The 16,806-nt window shown below is 36.9% G+C and overlaps 1 protein-coding gene across 12 annotated transcripts in view; it reads left to right on the forward strand.

Annotated features, from left to right (window-relative positions):
• MBTD1 (mbt domain containing 1) overlaps nt 1-16,806 on the forward strand; it is a 35,788-nt gene that overhangs the window by 6,469 nt on the left and 12,513 nt on the right. For 2 of the 12 annotated variants that reach the window (XM_038157021.1, XM_038157031.1), the window contains 11 exons: nt 1,471-1,672; nt 2,808-2,947; nt 3,526-3,640; nt 3,729-3,814; nt 9,322-9,439; nt 10,084-10,218; nt 10,694-10,782; nt 12,066-12,300; nt 13,522-13,577; nt 13,824-13,928; nt 14,732-14,885. In XM_038157021.1, coding sequence (XP_038012949.1) covers nt 1,471-1,672; nt 2,808-2,947; nt 3,526-3,640; nt 3,729-3,814; nt 9,322-9,439; nt 10,084-10,218; nt 10,694-10,782; nt 12,066-12,300; nt 13,522-13,577; nt 13,824-13,928; nt 14,732-14,885 — 1,435 coding nt within the window. Of the gene's footprint in view, nt 1-1,468; nt 1,673-2,807; nt 2,948-3,525; nt 3,641-3,728; nt 3,815-9,321; nt 9,440-10,083; nt 10,219-10,693; nt 10,783-12,065; nt 12,301-13,521; nt 13,578-13,823; nt 13,929-14,731; nt 14,886-16,806 lie in introns of those variants that run through there. The other 10 variants (XM_038157023.1, XM_038157027.1, XM_038157022.1 and 7 more) reach the window with 10 other exon arrangements.

A 16,806-nucleotide genomic window follows, 5' to 3' on the forward strand; every position in this document is an offset into this window, starting at 1 on the left:
GTGTTTGCCTTATTGCGTAACCTTTTGTGCTTACTGGGATTTTGGAAAATATTTTTTTTTAATAATTGCATGCTAGGATTAGGTCAGTGTGGAAATCAGTTTTTGCTTGTGCCTATTAGGAAATTCTTCCATAATAGGATTTATTTAGATTGCAAAGTAGAATATATGATAATAAAGGCATAGCATGGCAGAAAAAGGAATGAATGAGATCTAACAATAAAGATGTTCAGGCATACCCTCTAGGAAAGGGATTTGAGGAATTGTGACGAAATCTTGAAGTTATGAATCCAAATGCAATTTAAGAAGGAAAAGCCCAATCACATTACTTTTCTCTCTATACTGACTTTTAAATAAAATTAGCTCTTGGAAAAGGAAGCTGAGCCAAAGGCTTTTTTAATTTTTCATATTTTCTTATCTGTACTTCACTCCCCTAACTTGCGTTTTTATTGTAGAATTTCTTATTTTGGTCTTTATTTGTTATTTCCTCTCAAACTTAGTAGATACTAAGATTATGGAAATAATATGAAACATAAAATGTTTTTTTAGCTTGAGGGGGGCAGCTCACATAGGAGTAGCCTTGTTTCAATGGAGCTGTGTAAGATATTAATTAAGTGAAAATTGTCACTGTATCAAAATACATGTGGTGGATGTGCCTCAGAAAAAGTATATCAGTTAATGTTTTGCTTCTTTACTGTCTTTGCTGGAAATTGCTTAATTGTCATGCCTTCTACAAAATTGCATGGTTTTATCCTACTTCAGATTTTTTGATTATAGAAAAAATATTATGTAACAAGTTTTTTGTATATGACAGTGGCAAATTAGTCACCTTTCTCTCTTTCAGCATTTGTACAGACCCTATTGCCATAGTAACTGAGCTCTTCATAATGGTTAATGTATTAATCCTCTGAACAGTCCTGTGAGCTGGAGAGGTGTTCCTGCTTCACACAGGAGTCACAGACTCATAGGGGAGCTGAGTGATTTATGGATAACCCCACAAGCCAATAAGAGTAGAGAGCCTCTCATTCCTTTTGCTGTGGTATAAGGACCTTCCTGATTGAACTGTCTTTTCTCTGCCCAGCTTTCTCAAATGAATGAGTTTTAGTGGAATTGGCTGCAGCCATCTGGAATGTGCTCATTTGCATAGAAGATCAGTGTGGCTGTCAGTGTTCAGCTCATCAGACTTAATGAACTCCAAAGATACCAAGGAAATTAAATGTATGGATGGCTTCTGTGTATTCTCAGTGGAGCATGAGATAGATTTTTTTTCTTTCTGTATATCACAACACCAAAAATTGGCCAGTTTTGATTATACCAATGCTCACGTAATTGGCAATACATGGCTCATGTCTGTGCTGATACAGCAGTGCCTTAGACCTGTGAAACTTTTTAGGCTTGACTTTGAAATCTTTGCATTCAGAACATTCTGGTATTCCTTGGTTTCTTTGTTGTTTGGTTATTTTTAATTTTTAGACAGAACATAGTTCACAAGTGGAAAGGAAACGCCGAGACTCGTTCGGGATGTTTGACGGTTATGATAGTTGTAGTGAGGACACCAGCAGCAGCTCCAGTTCCGATGAAAGTGAGGAGGAGGTTGCTCCTTTGCCATCCAGTCTCCCAATTATCAAGAACAATGGGCAAGTTTATACTTATCCTGATGGCAAATCTGGCATGGGTAAGTATGTGCTGTCTGAATCCAAGGAGTTGGATGTTAATGGATTTTAGCGTGTGCTGGGTTGTGACGGTCCCATCCCAAATGTTGATCCCAACTGAAAAGGTATAAGCAGCTAGAGAGTTGGGGTTGGTTGGTTTTGATTAGGGGAATTGTTTGGGTTCTGCTAAACTGAAATAAGGGGAGGGGTTTGAATCCTGCTGACAGGAAAGGAGTAGTATGGGAACATCTGCCCTCCTGTCAAATGTGTTGTGTTTGCACGTGCATGTATGTGTTCTCATGTGCATTGGTTTTATTCTTGGAGCTTTAAGGACAATGTCAGTGTGTTCTATCTAGCTAGGGCATACCTTTTCCCTGTCCTTTGTTACATGTACAGTATGTTTAAATACAGTATGTTTAAAAACTTCATTACTGCTACTGTATAAAACCTGTTAGTGTATACCTGCTCACTCCTCTCACTAGCTGTGAGCTGGAAGATACTAGGAAAATAAATTGAAAGGGAAGATTTCTTTTGTTACCAGGGAAAAATATTTTATGTGAAATCCTAGTGATTAGTGTAGAGCTCTCTCTCGGCATAATTTGGGTGTTGTCTCACTGGCCTTAGTTGGTCTCTGAGTCTTACTCATCATGGAATACACTGTAGGTGATGCTGTCCGTCTCTGGGCACAATTCAAGCCCAAAAAAATCACTGGTGGGCTGGGGTAATTGGGATATACTAATTTATGAATCAAACAGTAAATCTGGTTTTATTTCAGGTTGGAAGTATTCTATGTTTAGAGGAAACCAAGATTGGCAAGCCCAGATTCAAAGCAGATGTTTCCTTGAGAACAGTGAAAAACCAAAAATCGGCTTGAACTGATTTAGCTGGGTCATTCACTTGCACCGGAGATTAAATTAATAGGGAGCAGAAAAAGGCACTGTTTCACCAGTGAACTTGAGGTTCTTGCTGTTTCACTGATATTAATAGTGGTGTTTTAAATTTTTTTTCCTGTGCAATTTTCTTTGGGGTAAAGCCCTCAGAAACTGTTTGATGGTACCACCTCCAGGACCTTCATTCTGTCCTCTGCATTCTGAATTTTTTTTGCAATTTTAACTGCACTCTTAATATTTTGAGGTTGTTTTTCTTTCTTCTGATTAGCTACGTGTGAGATGTGTGGGATGGTTGGTGTCCGGGATGCTTTTTACTCTAAAACCAAGCGCTTCTGCAGTGTGTCGTGCTCCAGAAGCTATTCCTCCAACTCCAAGAAGGCCAGCATTCTGGCCAGGCTTCAGGTAGCGGTACAGACACCATTTTCTTTACATCCTTTCTGTCGTCTGTGGTGGTGAAATAGGGTATTGTACAGATGGCTGCATCTTTTAAAATCAGTTTCTTGGGTTTGAGGGTTTTCTTTGTAGAGTTGCAAAATAGGTATATGTCCGTTGACTTGAAATATTAATCAAGTAATCATCCAGGCATGTTAGTAGTATTCAAGAAAAGATAGAAAAATGTCAAGAAATATCATTATACCCTGTCTCAAATTCATTACAACAAGTGCCAAGAAAATCGCATTGCTATAAGTTAGATTAAAAGTTCTTCCTTTTGACCTGCTTTTAAGAGATATCTTTTTTTCAGGTAAACAACAGTGAATCAATCTATAGTGCTGTTCAAGTTGGGATAGTAGTACAAAAGTCATCTTTTGGACACTCCTTACTACTGGTTTTTAATTTATTTTTTTTTATAATACATGTGTGATAGTCAGTCTCTGTGTACTTCTGATTTTAGTTTAAATCTGTCAAAGATAGCTGCAGACCTGTGGAAATTTCTTGATGAGAGTTTGGAAAGATGTTACTTACTTGGCTTGTGGGGTTTTTTTTAGGGTAAACCTCCAACAAAGAAGGCTAAAGTTCTACAAAAACAGCCCTTAGTGGCTAAATTAGCAGCATATGCCCAGTACCAAGCGACTTTACAAAACCAGGCAAAGACAAAAGCAGGTAACAGCATATAAACAGAGCTGAAACAAAAACACTGAAAGATTTATGCCTCATGAGTAGCTTCCTAACTGAAATAACTTTCCCTTAGCAGCTGTCCCTGTGGAAGGTTTCAGCTGGGGTCACTACATCAATAGTAATAGCTTTACAGCAGCTCCTGTTACCTGCTTTAAACACGTGAGTATTTCTCAGTTTGTGCTTTCCTTCTCTGTGTGTGTAGAAGTGAGTCTGTGGAAGTTCTTGAATTTGTTCTTTCAAAACATTAATATCCAAATGTTTTTCATGATGTGAGTATTACTACTTTTTAGATAATTGATCTGTCCTTTAAAATCATTCTGAACACCATCAGTTACTTTCATCATAGTTACACTCTTATAAACAAACAGGAAGGCTCTTACATACTTGAGAATTTTTTCTTATGTTCAAGTCACAAAATCATCCCATGTACTGCAGAGTAATGAACCAGACAAGTCAAGCTGTACTGAAAACAGTTACAAAAGGCTTTTTAGATTAAGTCAGGCTTGTTCCATTGTGTTGGACTGATCTTTTTATTACATATTTAGATTTGGGGTTTTCTTTATTTATTTTTAGTCAGATTCTCCAGGTCAGTCATGCTGCCAGGTAGTCTAGTATGGGGGAAAATTAAGGCTGTTTAGAAATCAGAAATTTAAAAAGTTGGTTTTCTTTGGTTTAGAGTTTTAAAAGTTTCAGACAAAAAGACATTCTTTAATGACTGAGGAAATTAGGGGTTGGGGAAAATATTCGGCACCATCTGTCTTTAATGTGCTTATAAAATTCCAGACATGAGATGTTAGACTGACAATTAAAATATTGTCAGTACTTTGTCTCTTAAGTAAAAGCTTTGACAAAAGGTGTTTTCTCAGGATATTTTTTAATTTGAGAAGTTGACGTGTACTGTATTACAAAATTTTTGTCTTGCTCTAAATTATGTGCTGAAAGTTGTAATCAAAGCAAACATTTTTCTTCATGGAAGTTGTCCATGAGAGAGAAGAGAAATATTTTCTCTTCAGCGCAGGAATTCCTGCTGAGCCCTCTCAGATCATAAACCAGTGGGAGTTGAGGGCTCCTGGCAGTTGGCAGTCTGTGAATAGTACCCTTTATGCTCAGAGGCCTCAGCTACTGCCCAGAACAGAGCCTTGTGCTAGGAGAACTTGGAGAATTTGTATCAAATTCCGCATGCTCGAGTCAGCATGTTTGCACTTTGCTTTCATAGCCATGTACATGTAATAAGTGATTTCATAGTACATATCAAAAAGTATAGTTTGATAACATGGACTGTGCTATTGGATCTACGAATGTCTCGGGGTGTGTGGCATCCTGTATTAGAGACAGCTACAGTCATCAGATCACTTGTAAATTATACTCCAACATTACATTTAATTAAAAGTAGTTGTATCTCCCTTTCTCACTGCTTCATTCATTCAGCTGCACAGTGCCCCAATAATGTGAACCAAGACCACACTCATGGTCACATTGTACCTCGAAAATTTTCACAAGATAATGGCAACAGTGCTACCAAGTAGCCTGAAAGTTGTTTCTTTTCTGTCCTTATTTTCCTTTTTCATACAAGTAAAATGCAAATCCTCCTGTTTTCTTTGGAGATTTCTACTTCTTTGGTGGATATGAGTTAGTGTTATAAGGGTATGATTTGCATTTAACTTTACCGTAATTATTTCTTTGAAAAATACATTATTTAGACCAGTCAGAATCTGAAAAACACATCAGTGTTCTTTTGTTAGATCCTTCTCTTTGTCCCACTCTCCATTGATAATTAAACAGTATTATTTTTTGACCTTCTGGAAAGATAATTGCTGTTTTCTGAATACTATATTGCTTTGATTTGTAAAAGTTTGTATTAGTTGATATTTGTTTACCATCCCTATTATGGATTTCATACACCTGTATGTGTGTGATCGAATATATAAAGCTTATTCTGTTCAAGATCGAAGTTTTGAGTTGACAGTAAAATCATGACATATCTACCCTTAAATTCAATATTCAGTAAAATATATTGAATTTACTGCTTATACTGGATATATCTGTATGGCTATTTGATAGGGAACATTAGGATTAATATTAAAGAAAATTTAGAGGAATTATGAGATGTGAGATTTGGCTTTTTTTTATAACCTGGCATACTTCAGTATCTCAGGTCTGATGTAGATTTCACACATCAGTTTTTCTGGTTTTGGTTTTTTCTTGGGAAGTTACTTCTTCAATTAAAAACAGCTGCATTTTAGAATGAAAGTATCTAAATCTTTGGAAGTTCTTTCTCTATATGATAAGAATTAATTTCAAAGTATTTTGATGTGCTTTTTGTGCTTCCATGTTACATTTATTCCAGATTTGAGTGTTGAGCGACACTAATAAAATTCAGTAGCAATAGAGTGGCCATCTCCATGACTTCAGCATTCAGTAAACTGAAGGAGGGAACTGCTTTGGTTTATGTCCTACAGGAAGCCCATGACAATGCCAGAATTCCCATTTGTGCACCTTGCAGCCTTTTTTTTTTAAATTTTGTCAAATTGCATTAATCAGGCACACAGCAGTAGCTGCTGCAAGGAGAAAAAAACATTAAATTAAGTATAATATTGAGTTACAGTTTAGTCACATACAGTGAGCTCATTGCTGACCTGCGTTCCACTTTTTATCCTCTAAACACTTTTTACTCTTTTCTATAGTTGCTTTTATTAGTTCACACCATTGCTACAACTGAAAGCAAATTACAGTGATATGAGTTATTTTTTGGTACTACTTATGGGACAATTTTATGCACAATTAAGAGCAATTATTTCTTTTCACTCTGTTGCTAATGAGAGGCACATTTCCTGAAGTTCTTTGTTCCACCTGAATTTTATTCTGAGCTGAAATATTTTCATTCTCTTGATTTCATCTGTTTTTAAACTATATCCAGTGATTTAAGGGAGCATTTCCAGGATGCTACACTGTGTGGCAGTGTTCTGCTTTGAAGGTTTTTGTTAAACCCTTTTGCATTTTTTCTCATCTGGCATTACCTGTTGTTGGGGCACTGCTCACACATGAAGTTTCAGCATTCCATACAATTCAGGAATTGAATCACCATGGTACTGATGGAATCGGTAGCATCACCATCAGGATTTGCCATTAAAATCCTGATTAAATTTAAAGTCTGCAATCATGGCAGTGTTGATGCCACCCAAAACCTCTAGAAGCCACTTATTTAAGCCATGTGAGCTCTTTATTCAGGTGCGTATGTGGAATACTTGGCCTTTAGGTGCTCCTGTCAAACAGGCCCTTCCTGACTGCACCTTACCTTGCAGAGAAGGCCCTTGGTGCTCACAGATAGACCCCTCCCAGGTCATGTCCCGGAGCAGGAAGCCAGGAACCAGATCTTCCTTGTTTGGGAGTGATGTGATGTGGATGTCTTCGTCATGAGTCTGAAAGGTAAATTTGTTCTTACCTGTAAATGATGGTTCTGCTAGTTCACACTATGCCAATCCAGACTGCAGTCACCTTTCAGTCAGCAGATAAGTAAGACTTAACACTTCTCTAGTGCATTTTGAGTTTTTAAAAGCACTTTTCAAACATTGATTGTTTAATCAGATGAGACAGAGGACAGATGAAGGAAGATGGCTGTCACAGCCCTGGTTTATCCAGGTCTTCCTGCTTCAAGAATATCTCTAATGAGTGAAGGAGACTAAGATAGTGCAGTGCAGCAGGTGTGCTGTAAACCATCCCTCAGGACAGTATAATTGTCTGACATTTTAGCAGTGATGCTGCACAGGATGGCTTCCTTGTTAAAAGGGTGAGCCATATGGATTGGTGTAGGAGAACTAGCAGAACCAATGTTTTCACAGACAAGGACAAATTTAACTTTCTGCTATTTCCGTCTATACCAATCCACGCCCTGGAAATGAAGTTTCCATTTTAAGTTGATGTCAGGAGAAGTGTTTTTATATACTATTCTCTCTGAATCAACTGAATAGATGAGCAGGCAATAAAATTTACTTCAGTTCAGTGCAGCTGGATTATGAAATTAGTCAGCACTGTTATTTTGGATTGTTAGGCCTCGTCTGTATCTATATGGGCAACAAGATTTGCTAAAATATGCAGTTTGAAAAGTTTATTTCCCCGATTCAATTCAAAAACCTACACATGTCAATTTAGAGAGGTAGTGATCACAGGATAGGACTTAAGTTGTGTCTGCATATTTTGTGTGTGAAAATAAGCTATCATCTTCTCAGATGGATTTTTCCTTGGCTGCCAGTTGGCAGAAGAGAGCTCTGTGGTCTAGACTGGTGTAGATGGGACATAGCAGAACATGAAAAGATCAGGCTTCAAGAATAGAAACTGGCATACTTACATTTCCTTTAAGAGTTGAAACTAGTTTTAAGTTTTGTATAACCTCAAATACTTCAACTAGTGAAGGGTTTCCTTTTTTTAAGATAAATTCAGCTTCTAGTGCTACTAATGGCAATTGCTGATTGCCAGCAAAATTCCATTATTGTCATTTTCAGTTATTCAGGATTAATCCGGATTTCTTCACTTGTAGCTTCTGTGCAGTTGGAGGCTATTCCCACTGCTATTCCCACTATTCAGTTCTCTGGGTTTGCAAAGAGCTTTGTAAATGAGACGCAGTGCAGAGCCAGAGGATCCCTCTTTCAGTTGTCCCAGTGATAGCTGGGTAATCTCTGAACTGATAAGAATTTATCTTTCTCAGAATTGATGTGTTATTATAAAACACCCAAAATATGAATATCTTTTTCCTGGGTAGTCTCGAGTTTAATGCAGACTGAGAAATTTTCTGGCTTGTTACTAATATAACTTCAGTTGAATTACTGTTAAGAACTTAGGTTCTTCAGCACTGTGCATTTCTGGTATCTACAATACCATATTTGACTAACATTTCATTGTGCTCTGTTCAACAAAATGTTCTTCTGGAGTTAGCAAACTAAATGTAATTCTGTCACCAGCTTCTACAAACCCTTACAAGTTCATCAGGTGGATATTCCTTCTTGTTCCTAACATATTCCTCACATGGGACAGTGTGAGGGATCTTGCTGTGCCTTTCCTTCTGATGTTCATTTAAAAAGTGCCACTTAGAGCCTTCTGTTCTTTTTGTCTGCTCCATGGAGTGATCACTTGCAGGTGATGTGAAAGCCTGTTCCTCTGAGAGGATGTGAACCAGTGGGTGATAAATCCTACCATAATAAATCATCAGAATAGAATAAAGAAGTATTTTTTAGGCATTCTTCCAGCAGCATGCCTCACTTGCAGACTTTAAAAGTTTTGATGTCTGTGCTACAGGTATCGTGAGTTTCTTGCAAGTAGAATTGGATAGCGATTTCCACCATTCTTACTAACATCAGTAGTTTCTTCCTAATTGAAACATCATAGAATAAAACTGACCTTTGGGAATGTACAGTTTGTGCTTAAATGCTATTTAAACTTGGAATACTATAGGTTTTTTCAGTAAATACGCAGGAATAATTGGATACAATTACACATAGTTGTCAAATCAAAACAAAAGTAGGTTCTCATAGAAACAGTGGTTTCTAACCGTATGTTGGTTATATGTATGTTCAACGTTTTGTCTTTTTAAGTTGCTTGTAGAACACTGAGATAACAAAAAATTAATATTTTCACATGGTGAGCTGATGACTTTTTAACCACAACCTTGACAGGCACCCATGGGGTCTTGCTGGGGTGATATTGCAGAAGGAGTGCGAGTGGAGGTTCCAAACACTGACTGCAGCCTACCTACCAAAGTCTTCTGGATAGCTGGAATTGTAAAATTAGCAGGTAAATGTGTTTTAGTTGAAATTTAAATAATCAAAAGGACTGTGTGAAGAGATCAAGTACTTTAGTCAGTGATCACCTGGTGAGAGTAATGCTGACACTGGTCAGGTTGGCAGACCTGTGTCTGTCGGTTATACTTTGTAGTGCTGTCACTGTTTTACACTGGCTGCTGTGATGCTTGAGAATGTCTGTCCTTGGTTTGATTTTTTTTTTTAATATTGCCTCAGAGTGCAGTAAGAGTAGTCCAGAGCAGAAAGGAGATGTGGTATAAGAGCTGTCAAGAAGCCTCATTATACGAATCACTTTTCTTGGTAAAAAGTTAGAAATTTGAGGTTACAGTTCCAAGATATGAAAAAGCAGATACTGTGCGTAATTAATTTTGTCCTCTTTTGTGCAACTTCTAAAGGTTTATAGTTCAAGCATTTTAATCTTATTTAAATTGGCTTACATGATAATACATGCACATTTATCAAAGTAATCAATTTTGTGCATTAATAGCATCCAGAAATGTGCCAAAAAAACCCCCAACTTGCTATTAAAAATACATTTAAGAAACCAATATAATGTGCATGATGGTCAAGAAATATTCGTACATATTTTATAATCCTGTTTCATTCTTGTATTTTTTTAAAAATGCTTTCTTTCAGGATACAATGCTCTGCTGAGATATGAAGGATTTGAAAATGATTCAAGTCTTGACTTCTGGTGCAACATTTGTGGGTCTGACATCCACCCAGTTGGTTGGTGTGCAACCAGTGGGAAGCCCTTAGTTCCTCCTCGAAGTATGTAAATAGTAGTCTTACTGACTGATTTCAAAGTCTCTTTATTAAACTAAATTTGCTCGTGATCCAGATAGCAAAATATTCTTTTACCATAATGACTTTTTCAACAGTTATGAATTAATAATTTTAACTTTTGACTGATGCTGTGTTTCTTGGAGTAGCCCATCTGATGTGACTCAAAGCTTTTAAGATTGGATTGGCAGCAGTTTGCTAATCAGTTATGGGAATGTGCACTGATTTTATTTATACTTTGTTATTAAGTTGTTTATCCTGGCCTATAAACTTCATCTTAGGTAGCATTCATTCTCTAAAGAGGCTTTTTGTCATTATTGTCATCTAGGCCTTTTAATAGCCATCTGGGATTTCTTCTTTCCAGAAGAAAGAAGAACCTTAATATTATTCCAGACTTTAATATTATCTCTAACGGGCACAATTAAAAATCAGTGGCTTATTTCTTCCCTTTCATTTGCAACAGCCATCCAACACAAATACACGAACTGGAAAGCTTTTCTAGTGAAACGACTTACTGGTGCCAAAACACTTCCTCCTGACTTTTCTCAGAAGGTAAGGCTGGTACAGTATCAGTGATGTTCTGTAAAGAAAACTGCAGCACAGTGTGAAGAACTGAAATATTTTACAGTGGCACATTAGCTCCTCTTGCAGTGAAAGAGGTACAGTAGTTTCTTCCCTTAGATACAGTGTTCCTTGGAATCCCTTCTCCAGTTATGTCCACACTAATCAGTATGTATTTGGTAAACTTTGCTCTAGAAAGAATAGCTGTCTGTAAAAACTAGTTGGTCTATTTTAATTTTAAAATACCCCATTTAAAAATCCACACAAAACCTAGAAGTGCTCATGAGTTACCCTGTGATATTTAAGGAAGATGAAAACTGATTTTTCTAATTCAGGAATTATTTGTTTTGTACACTATTTCAAGAAACTGAACAGAGTATATTAATATAGCATGGATGTAGAACAAATGACGATCATACTTTTAAATCTTAGTATTTTTTTCCTGCTCTGGACTAGATTTCTTTCTGTCTTAGTCATGTCTTCAGGTGTGGCAGCTGCAGTATAGTGTGCTGGAAGTTTACATGCCAGTATTGTGAGATGATGGTGTATATAGTTCTTAGTAGAAATATGAGACTTAATTTGTTGTTTTACACTGCATGTAATGTTTTAAAACCAACCAAACTGCAGTTGTTAATTTTTATTTTAAAATCAGTTTAGTTGGAAGCCAAATTAAATTGGCAAGATCTCAGTCCTTTGGAGAGGAGGTAATGAAAATGGCAAGTGACAGATGCTGATTTTTAAATACAGTCTGTTTTTACAGAGCAGATTAACATCTGTTTCCTTTCTTTTGTGTATTTTGAAGAAATACTTTTGTAAATTGCCAGCTTTAATTATGTTGGAGGTTTGTTTTCCATGCCTTAAAATGAAGCATTTTAATCCTGTTTTTAAAATGCTGTATTTTGAGTGGTTGACCAAGCAAGAACAAAAAATCTTGAGGTTTTTCTTGTTAAAGTTGTTTCTCAAGGTAACTTCATCTATTGTTAACAACTGAACAAACTTTCCTTATGTCAATTGAAAATTCCTTGAAGTTATATGAGAATTGTATCTCATCTTAAGGGATGACCTTGAAAGAATTTAGGCATTGTAGGATCTGTTCTTAGTTTTCTGAAATATTTTGTTACAATGAAATAGAAGACAAATTATTTGTCATTTCTCCAGGTTGATTAACAAGTACTTCAATTAAATGACAAGTGCATCAATAATGTGCTTTAAAAGATATGAAATGGAAAACCAGAGGATATTCTAACAGAATGTATGTTTTGTGCTGTTTCAAGGTGTCTGAAAGTATGCAGTACCCATTCAAAACTTCCATGAGGGTAGAAGTAGTGGACAAGACGCACCTCTGCCGGACAAGGGTGGCAGTGGTGGATAGTGTTGTTGGGGGCCGCCTGAGGTTGGTGTATGAAGAGAGTGAGGACAAAACAGATGACTTCTGGTGCCATATGTACAGCCCACTCATTCATCATATTGGCTGGTCTCGAAGTATAGGACACAGGTTCAAAAGATCTGGTACGTTTGGTTTGGGTTAGAGGTGTTTTGTAGGCAGTGTTGGCTGGGAGGAATCTGGCTTTAGCAGTTCTGTTGCTTTATACAATTAAACTACCTTGAATAATGGTACTTGAGAATCTTACGTAATGTGGCCCAGGGGTTTTACCAATTTTACGATACTTAGGAATTTCAGTTAAAATTATAATTAACATATTATACTGCAGTGGAAAAGCCAGAATAACCTTTAGGTTGATTTGTAGTGTTTAGAAGATTCAATGATAAACAGAGGCCAGCAAACTGTAGGTAGAAAAAACTTTAACTGCACAATTCAAGCATGGTAAACTTCACTTTTCATGCTGATACCTGGAATTACAGCCCTACTCCACAAACTCCTAGTTTCTTCACATCTAACTCCTCCTTTCTACAATGCAACATGGACACGTATCCTAGTAGAAACAGAATCTCTATTTACTGGCAAGTTTCAAGACTGTCTAATATTTTATATTGCAGTATTTACATGATTTAGAGGCCATTAGGGAATGGGCTGGGCAACTGAAGTGACAATGTGATAGAAGGGACACAGTTAAGGCCTTTGCTACCTAAAATACAAAAGCAATTGTAATTTCAAATAGTTAAGGCTTCTAAACAAACAAAAAGTCTGGGTTTTTTATTATTTCTCTGTTCCTTTGAGGTGGTATCCCTTTTTAGAGACAGAATTTCTGTAAAGCATTCCACAAGGCTTCCCTTAAGGGAAAGACCTTCAGTTTTCCTAATGCTTCAACTTTCTCTGAAATAATTTATAAACAGATAGATATAGAGACACATATACATATATATGTATTTAAAGCGATTATATGTAATTATATAAAATATATATATAAATGTAATTTTCTGTCATAGCATAGTGCAAAGTACTTTAATCCTGCCAATTTTTTGCAAAAGCTTCTATGTAATACTTTCATCAATTTTGTGACATAATCAATTTGTCTTGTAAATACTGGATATTGGGTTTTTTCTGTAAATTATGTTTGTTTTATAGAGGCAGCTCAGGTTGAAGTCAGCAAAGAAAATGGGTGGATGGATTATGTCCTCCTGATTTTTGTGGTAGTGTTACTAATGAACTGTGGGCCTCCCAACACCAGTGATTGTGTGGTATTGGTTAACATATTCTGAAAAATATACTGTGTGCTCTGTGAACAAAACTTCTGAACAATATTATAGTATTATTATTATTCCTTGTAGATATTACAAAGAAGCAGGATGGACATTTTGATGCACCCCCACATTTATTTATGAAGGTGAGTTGAGTAGCTAGAACACTCGTTGCAGGGTTCATTGAGGACCTTCAGTTCCTGTTGCGTGTAAACTAGACCTGAAACTCTATTTACATCCTGGCCCCCCTATTTACGTCTAATCTGACCTCCTTGGTATAAGCACAGGTGTTAGAACAGATATTTCAATCTGTTGCTTTGGCAGTGTGGGGGTATGTTTTGTTCCAGGCTCATTAAATTTTTTGTTTCTGCTGCTCTTCTGTGATTCTTTAGGTAAAAGAGGTTGATGCAGCTGGAGAGTGGTTTAAAGAAGGAATGAAATTGGAAGCTATAGACCCCCTAAACCTTTCAGCAATATGTGTGGCAACTATCAGAAAGGTAAGAAAGCAAATATGTATTTTGGGGAGGCAAAGAGGAATCCTTTTCCCCTAACCTTTATTCAGGCTTGAAACGAGAAGCTCAAAACCAAAATTAGGAGACTTCATTTGCACAGTGAATGGGGTATGTCTGTCGATTGTTTATATACAACTGCTATGAAAATGTGCTCATGTAAATTTGACTTTAAGCTCTGGAAATTCAGCCTTACCCTTAATTAGAATGTATTTGTGAGAGGAATTTGCAGGAAAATATTCTGCTAGTTATACCAGTTTTGCAGCTGTTCAAAACCAAACCTCATTTTGCTGACTTGCAGAAGTCTGTGAAGATATTTTAAGGCTGTCCTTCTTTCTTAGTTTGATTGAAAGGGAGCCAATCCATGTGAAATCTGCTTTAAAAAAGAAAATATAAAAAGCAGCTTAGCTGAATTGTTTAACCTTTCCGGTGAAGAGAATTGCTATGATTTTGAGTAATGGTGTACTGAATATCCTTGCAAGCTGCAGAACAGACTGAGTTATAAAGCTTTAGAAGTAGAGCTGTTGTTCACAAGAAAAATAAACTAGAGATCAAAAAAAGGAAATGTTCATCTCATAACTTTGCGGTTATCAAAGGTACCTATAACAGTTGTATTCACAGTCGTAGAGACAGAAACAATTTGGAGGGTTTTTGTTATAATTGAATGTCCTTCTAAGTGTGCTTCCATTATAATTGAATTGCTTTCACTCTTGAAACATGGCATGCTTTCTTTCTCGCTTTCTCACCCAGCTGAAGGTATTTAATGTGAAATTTTGTTTCTCTTTACCAAGGTGTTAGCAGATGGCTATCTTATGATTGGGATTGATGGCTCAGAAGCAGCAGATGGGTCTGATTGGTTTTGTTACCATGCCACTTCCCCTTCTATTTTCCCTGTTGGTTTCTGTGAAATTAACATGATTGAACTAACTCCACCCAGAGGTACAGGTAGCATTCTGACACCTTTTATTGTTAATACTGCTCAGTGATACTATATGTGCCATATGCTTTGTTTCTTAACTCAGCCTACAAAATTCAGGTCACTTCTTAGGACTTTCTCAAGTCTGAAATAAATACAACAGCTTTACTTTCAAGTAATCTAAACCAGAGGTCACCAACTTTTCATTTAGAAAAAGTTAGATTGATTATTGGCTGAAATAATTTGCATTTGCTGTCAGAAATTGAGGATTCCACTAAGTCAATGGAAAGTGTGGGAGTCACTAAAAGGTCTCTTCAGAAAGTGTCATTGGTTGGGAGGTCCTGCCCACCAAAACAATTAATGAACATTGTAAAGAATTTCAGGCTGATGCACAACTACACCAGTCAAGTTTTAGAAGCATATACACAAACTTGAGCTTCAGGACTGTACACTAAATAAACCCCTCTGTGAGGAAAAGCTGTCTGTCCACAAGCACATGTGCCTGCAGAAGACTTTGCCTCCCTTTTCCCATTTTTTGCCTTGGTCTGGCACATTTTAAGAGGATCATAGCTGTATAATGGCTGACAGGTGACAATGATTTTCTATGGCTTTTCCCCCCCATTCTCATTCTTGCAGACTTCTACTTGTATTTAATGAATTATTTTTCTAGGTAATAACTACAGTGTAATGCAACATGAAGGAAGTAATTTCATACCATTTTTGTTGTGGTACAGTGACAACTCTGTCACCCTAGAGTGTGTGGAAAGTGCAGTTATACAGATTTAGTTTTATTTTTCATTCAGCTCATTTAGTGAATTTATTGCCTAGAAATTCATGGGCACCAGCATCCCTCAGAAATCTGAGGTGCAGAGACTCTTGCAATAGAAGTTTTTATGAGAGAGAATGCTTGTATATCAGTACATATCAATCAATTTAGAAATACATATATGAAACTGATGAGACAGAATAGGAGGAAAACTTACCTTTTGGTTTCACTCTTGAAACACTACTTTCAGAATGTGGTTTTTGTTGTTAGCACATTTATGATACTTATAGCGTTTCTTGTATCATGGCAACCTAATTCTTTACCTCCATGTACATTTTCCCTTTTATTGCAGTTTTTCCTAAGTCCTGTGTAATCAGCGAGAGGTGATTATAAATCACACGTGCAATAATCTAGAAGTCATTTGGAAGAGGAGTTACTAGCAGTAAAATACAGAGCATAATGCGCATTAACAATTTTAATAGGACCAAAGTGATCAAAGCTCCTTAGCTCCAATGAGGAGGATACTTTGCTTTCCAAATTATGGGCTGGAAAATGGACAGCTACTTAATTCTGCCTGGTCTGACAAGGCCCATGTGCACACTTCTTGTGTGTGATGAACTTGAGTACAAATATATTAGTGTAGCAAAGGAATGTTACATTGAGAAGAAACACATTAATATGCAAAACTGATAGAGTATTGCCATTATTAGTTAACTCTCCAGCTGCATCTATTAATGGATAGATTCCATAGCCATTGTGAGCACTCTTATTCAAGTTGCATTTCGTATTGTGGATAACTTCAGTTGCTGTGAAGTCATTGGACTTTGCAAAGCTTTTTCCTCCCAAACTTCTTCATCCCATGCTGACATCAGTAGAAGATGCAGATGCTTAGGCATTTTGAGGGATGGGATTGAATTTTGGGCTGTGGGTACTGAGTGGCAGCCCTCTACCCCCACAGAGGTGAGATGCAGACCTCTCCTGTAGCTCCCACACCATGCCCACTGCAGGATGTCCATCACTGCACACTGGTGCAGAGAAATTCTCCAGGCTATTGTTGCTCCAGCTAGAATTAGAGAATTATTAGTTTAAGCAGTTGTTAAAATTGCTCAGAGGAAAAGATATTCCTGTGTTTTATGCATATTCAGTTGCAGCTACATATCTTTTTGAGAGATTATTTTCTTCCC

This window comes from Motacilla alba, chromosome 18 (assembly GCF_015832195.1).
Source record: "Motacilla alba alba isolate MOTALB_02 chromosome 18, Motacilla_alba_V1.0_pri, whole genome shotgun sequence".
Classification (NCBI taxonomy): Eukaryota; Metazoa; Chordata; class Aves; order Passeriformes; family Motacillidae; genus Motacilla; species Motacilla alba.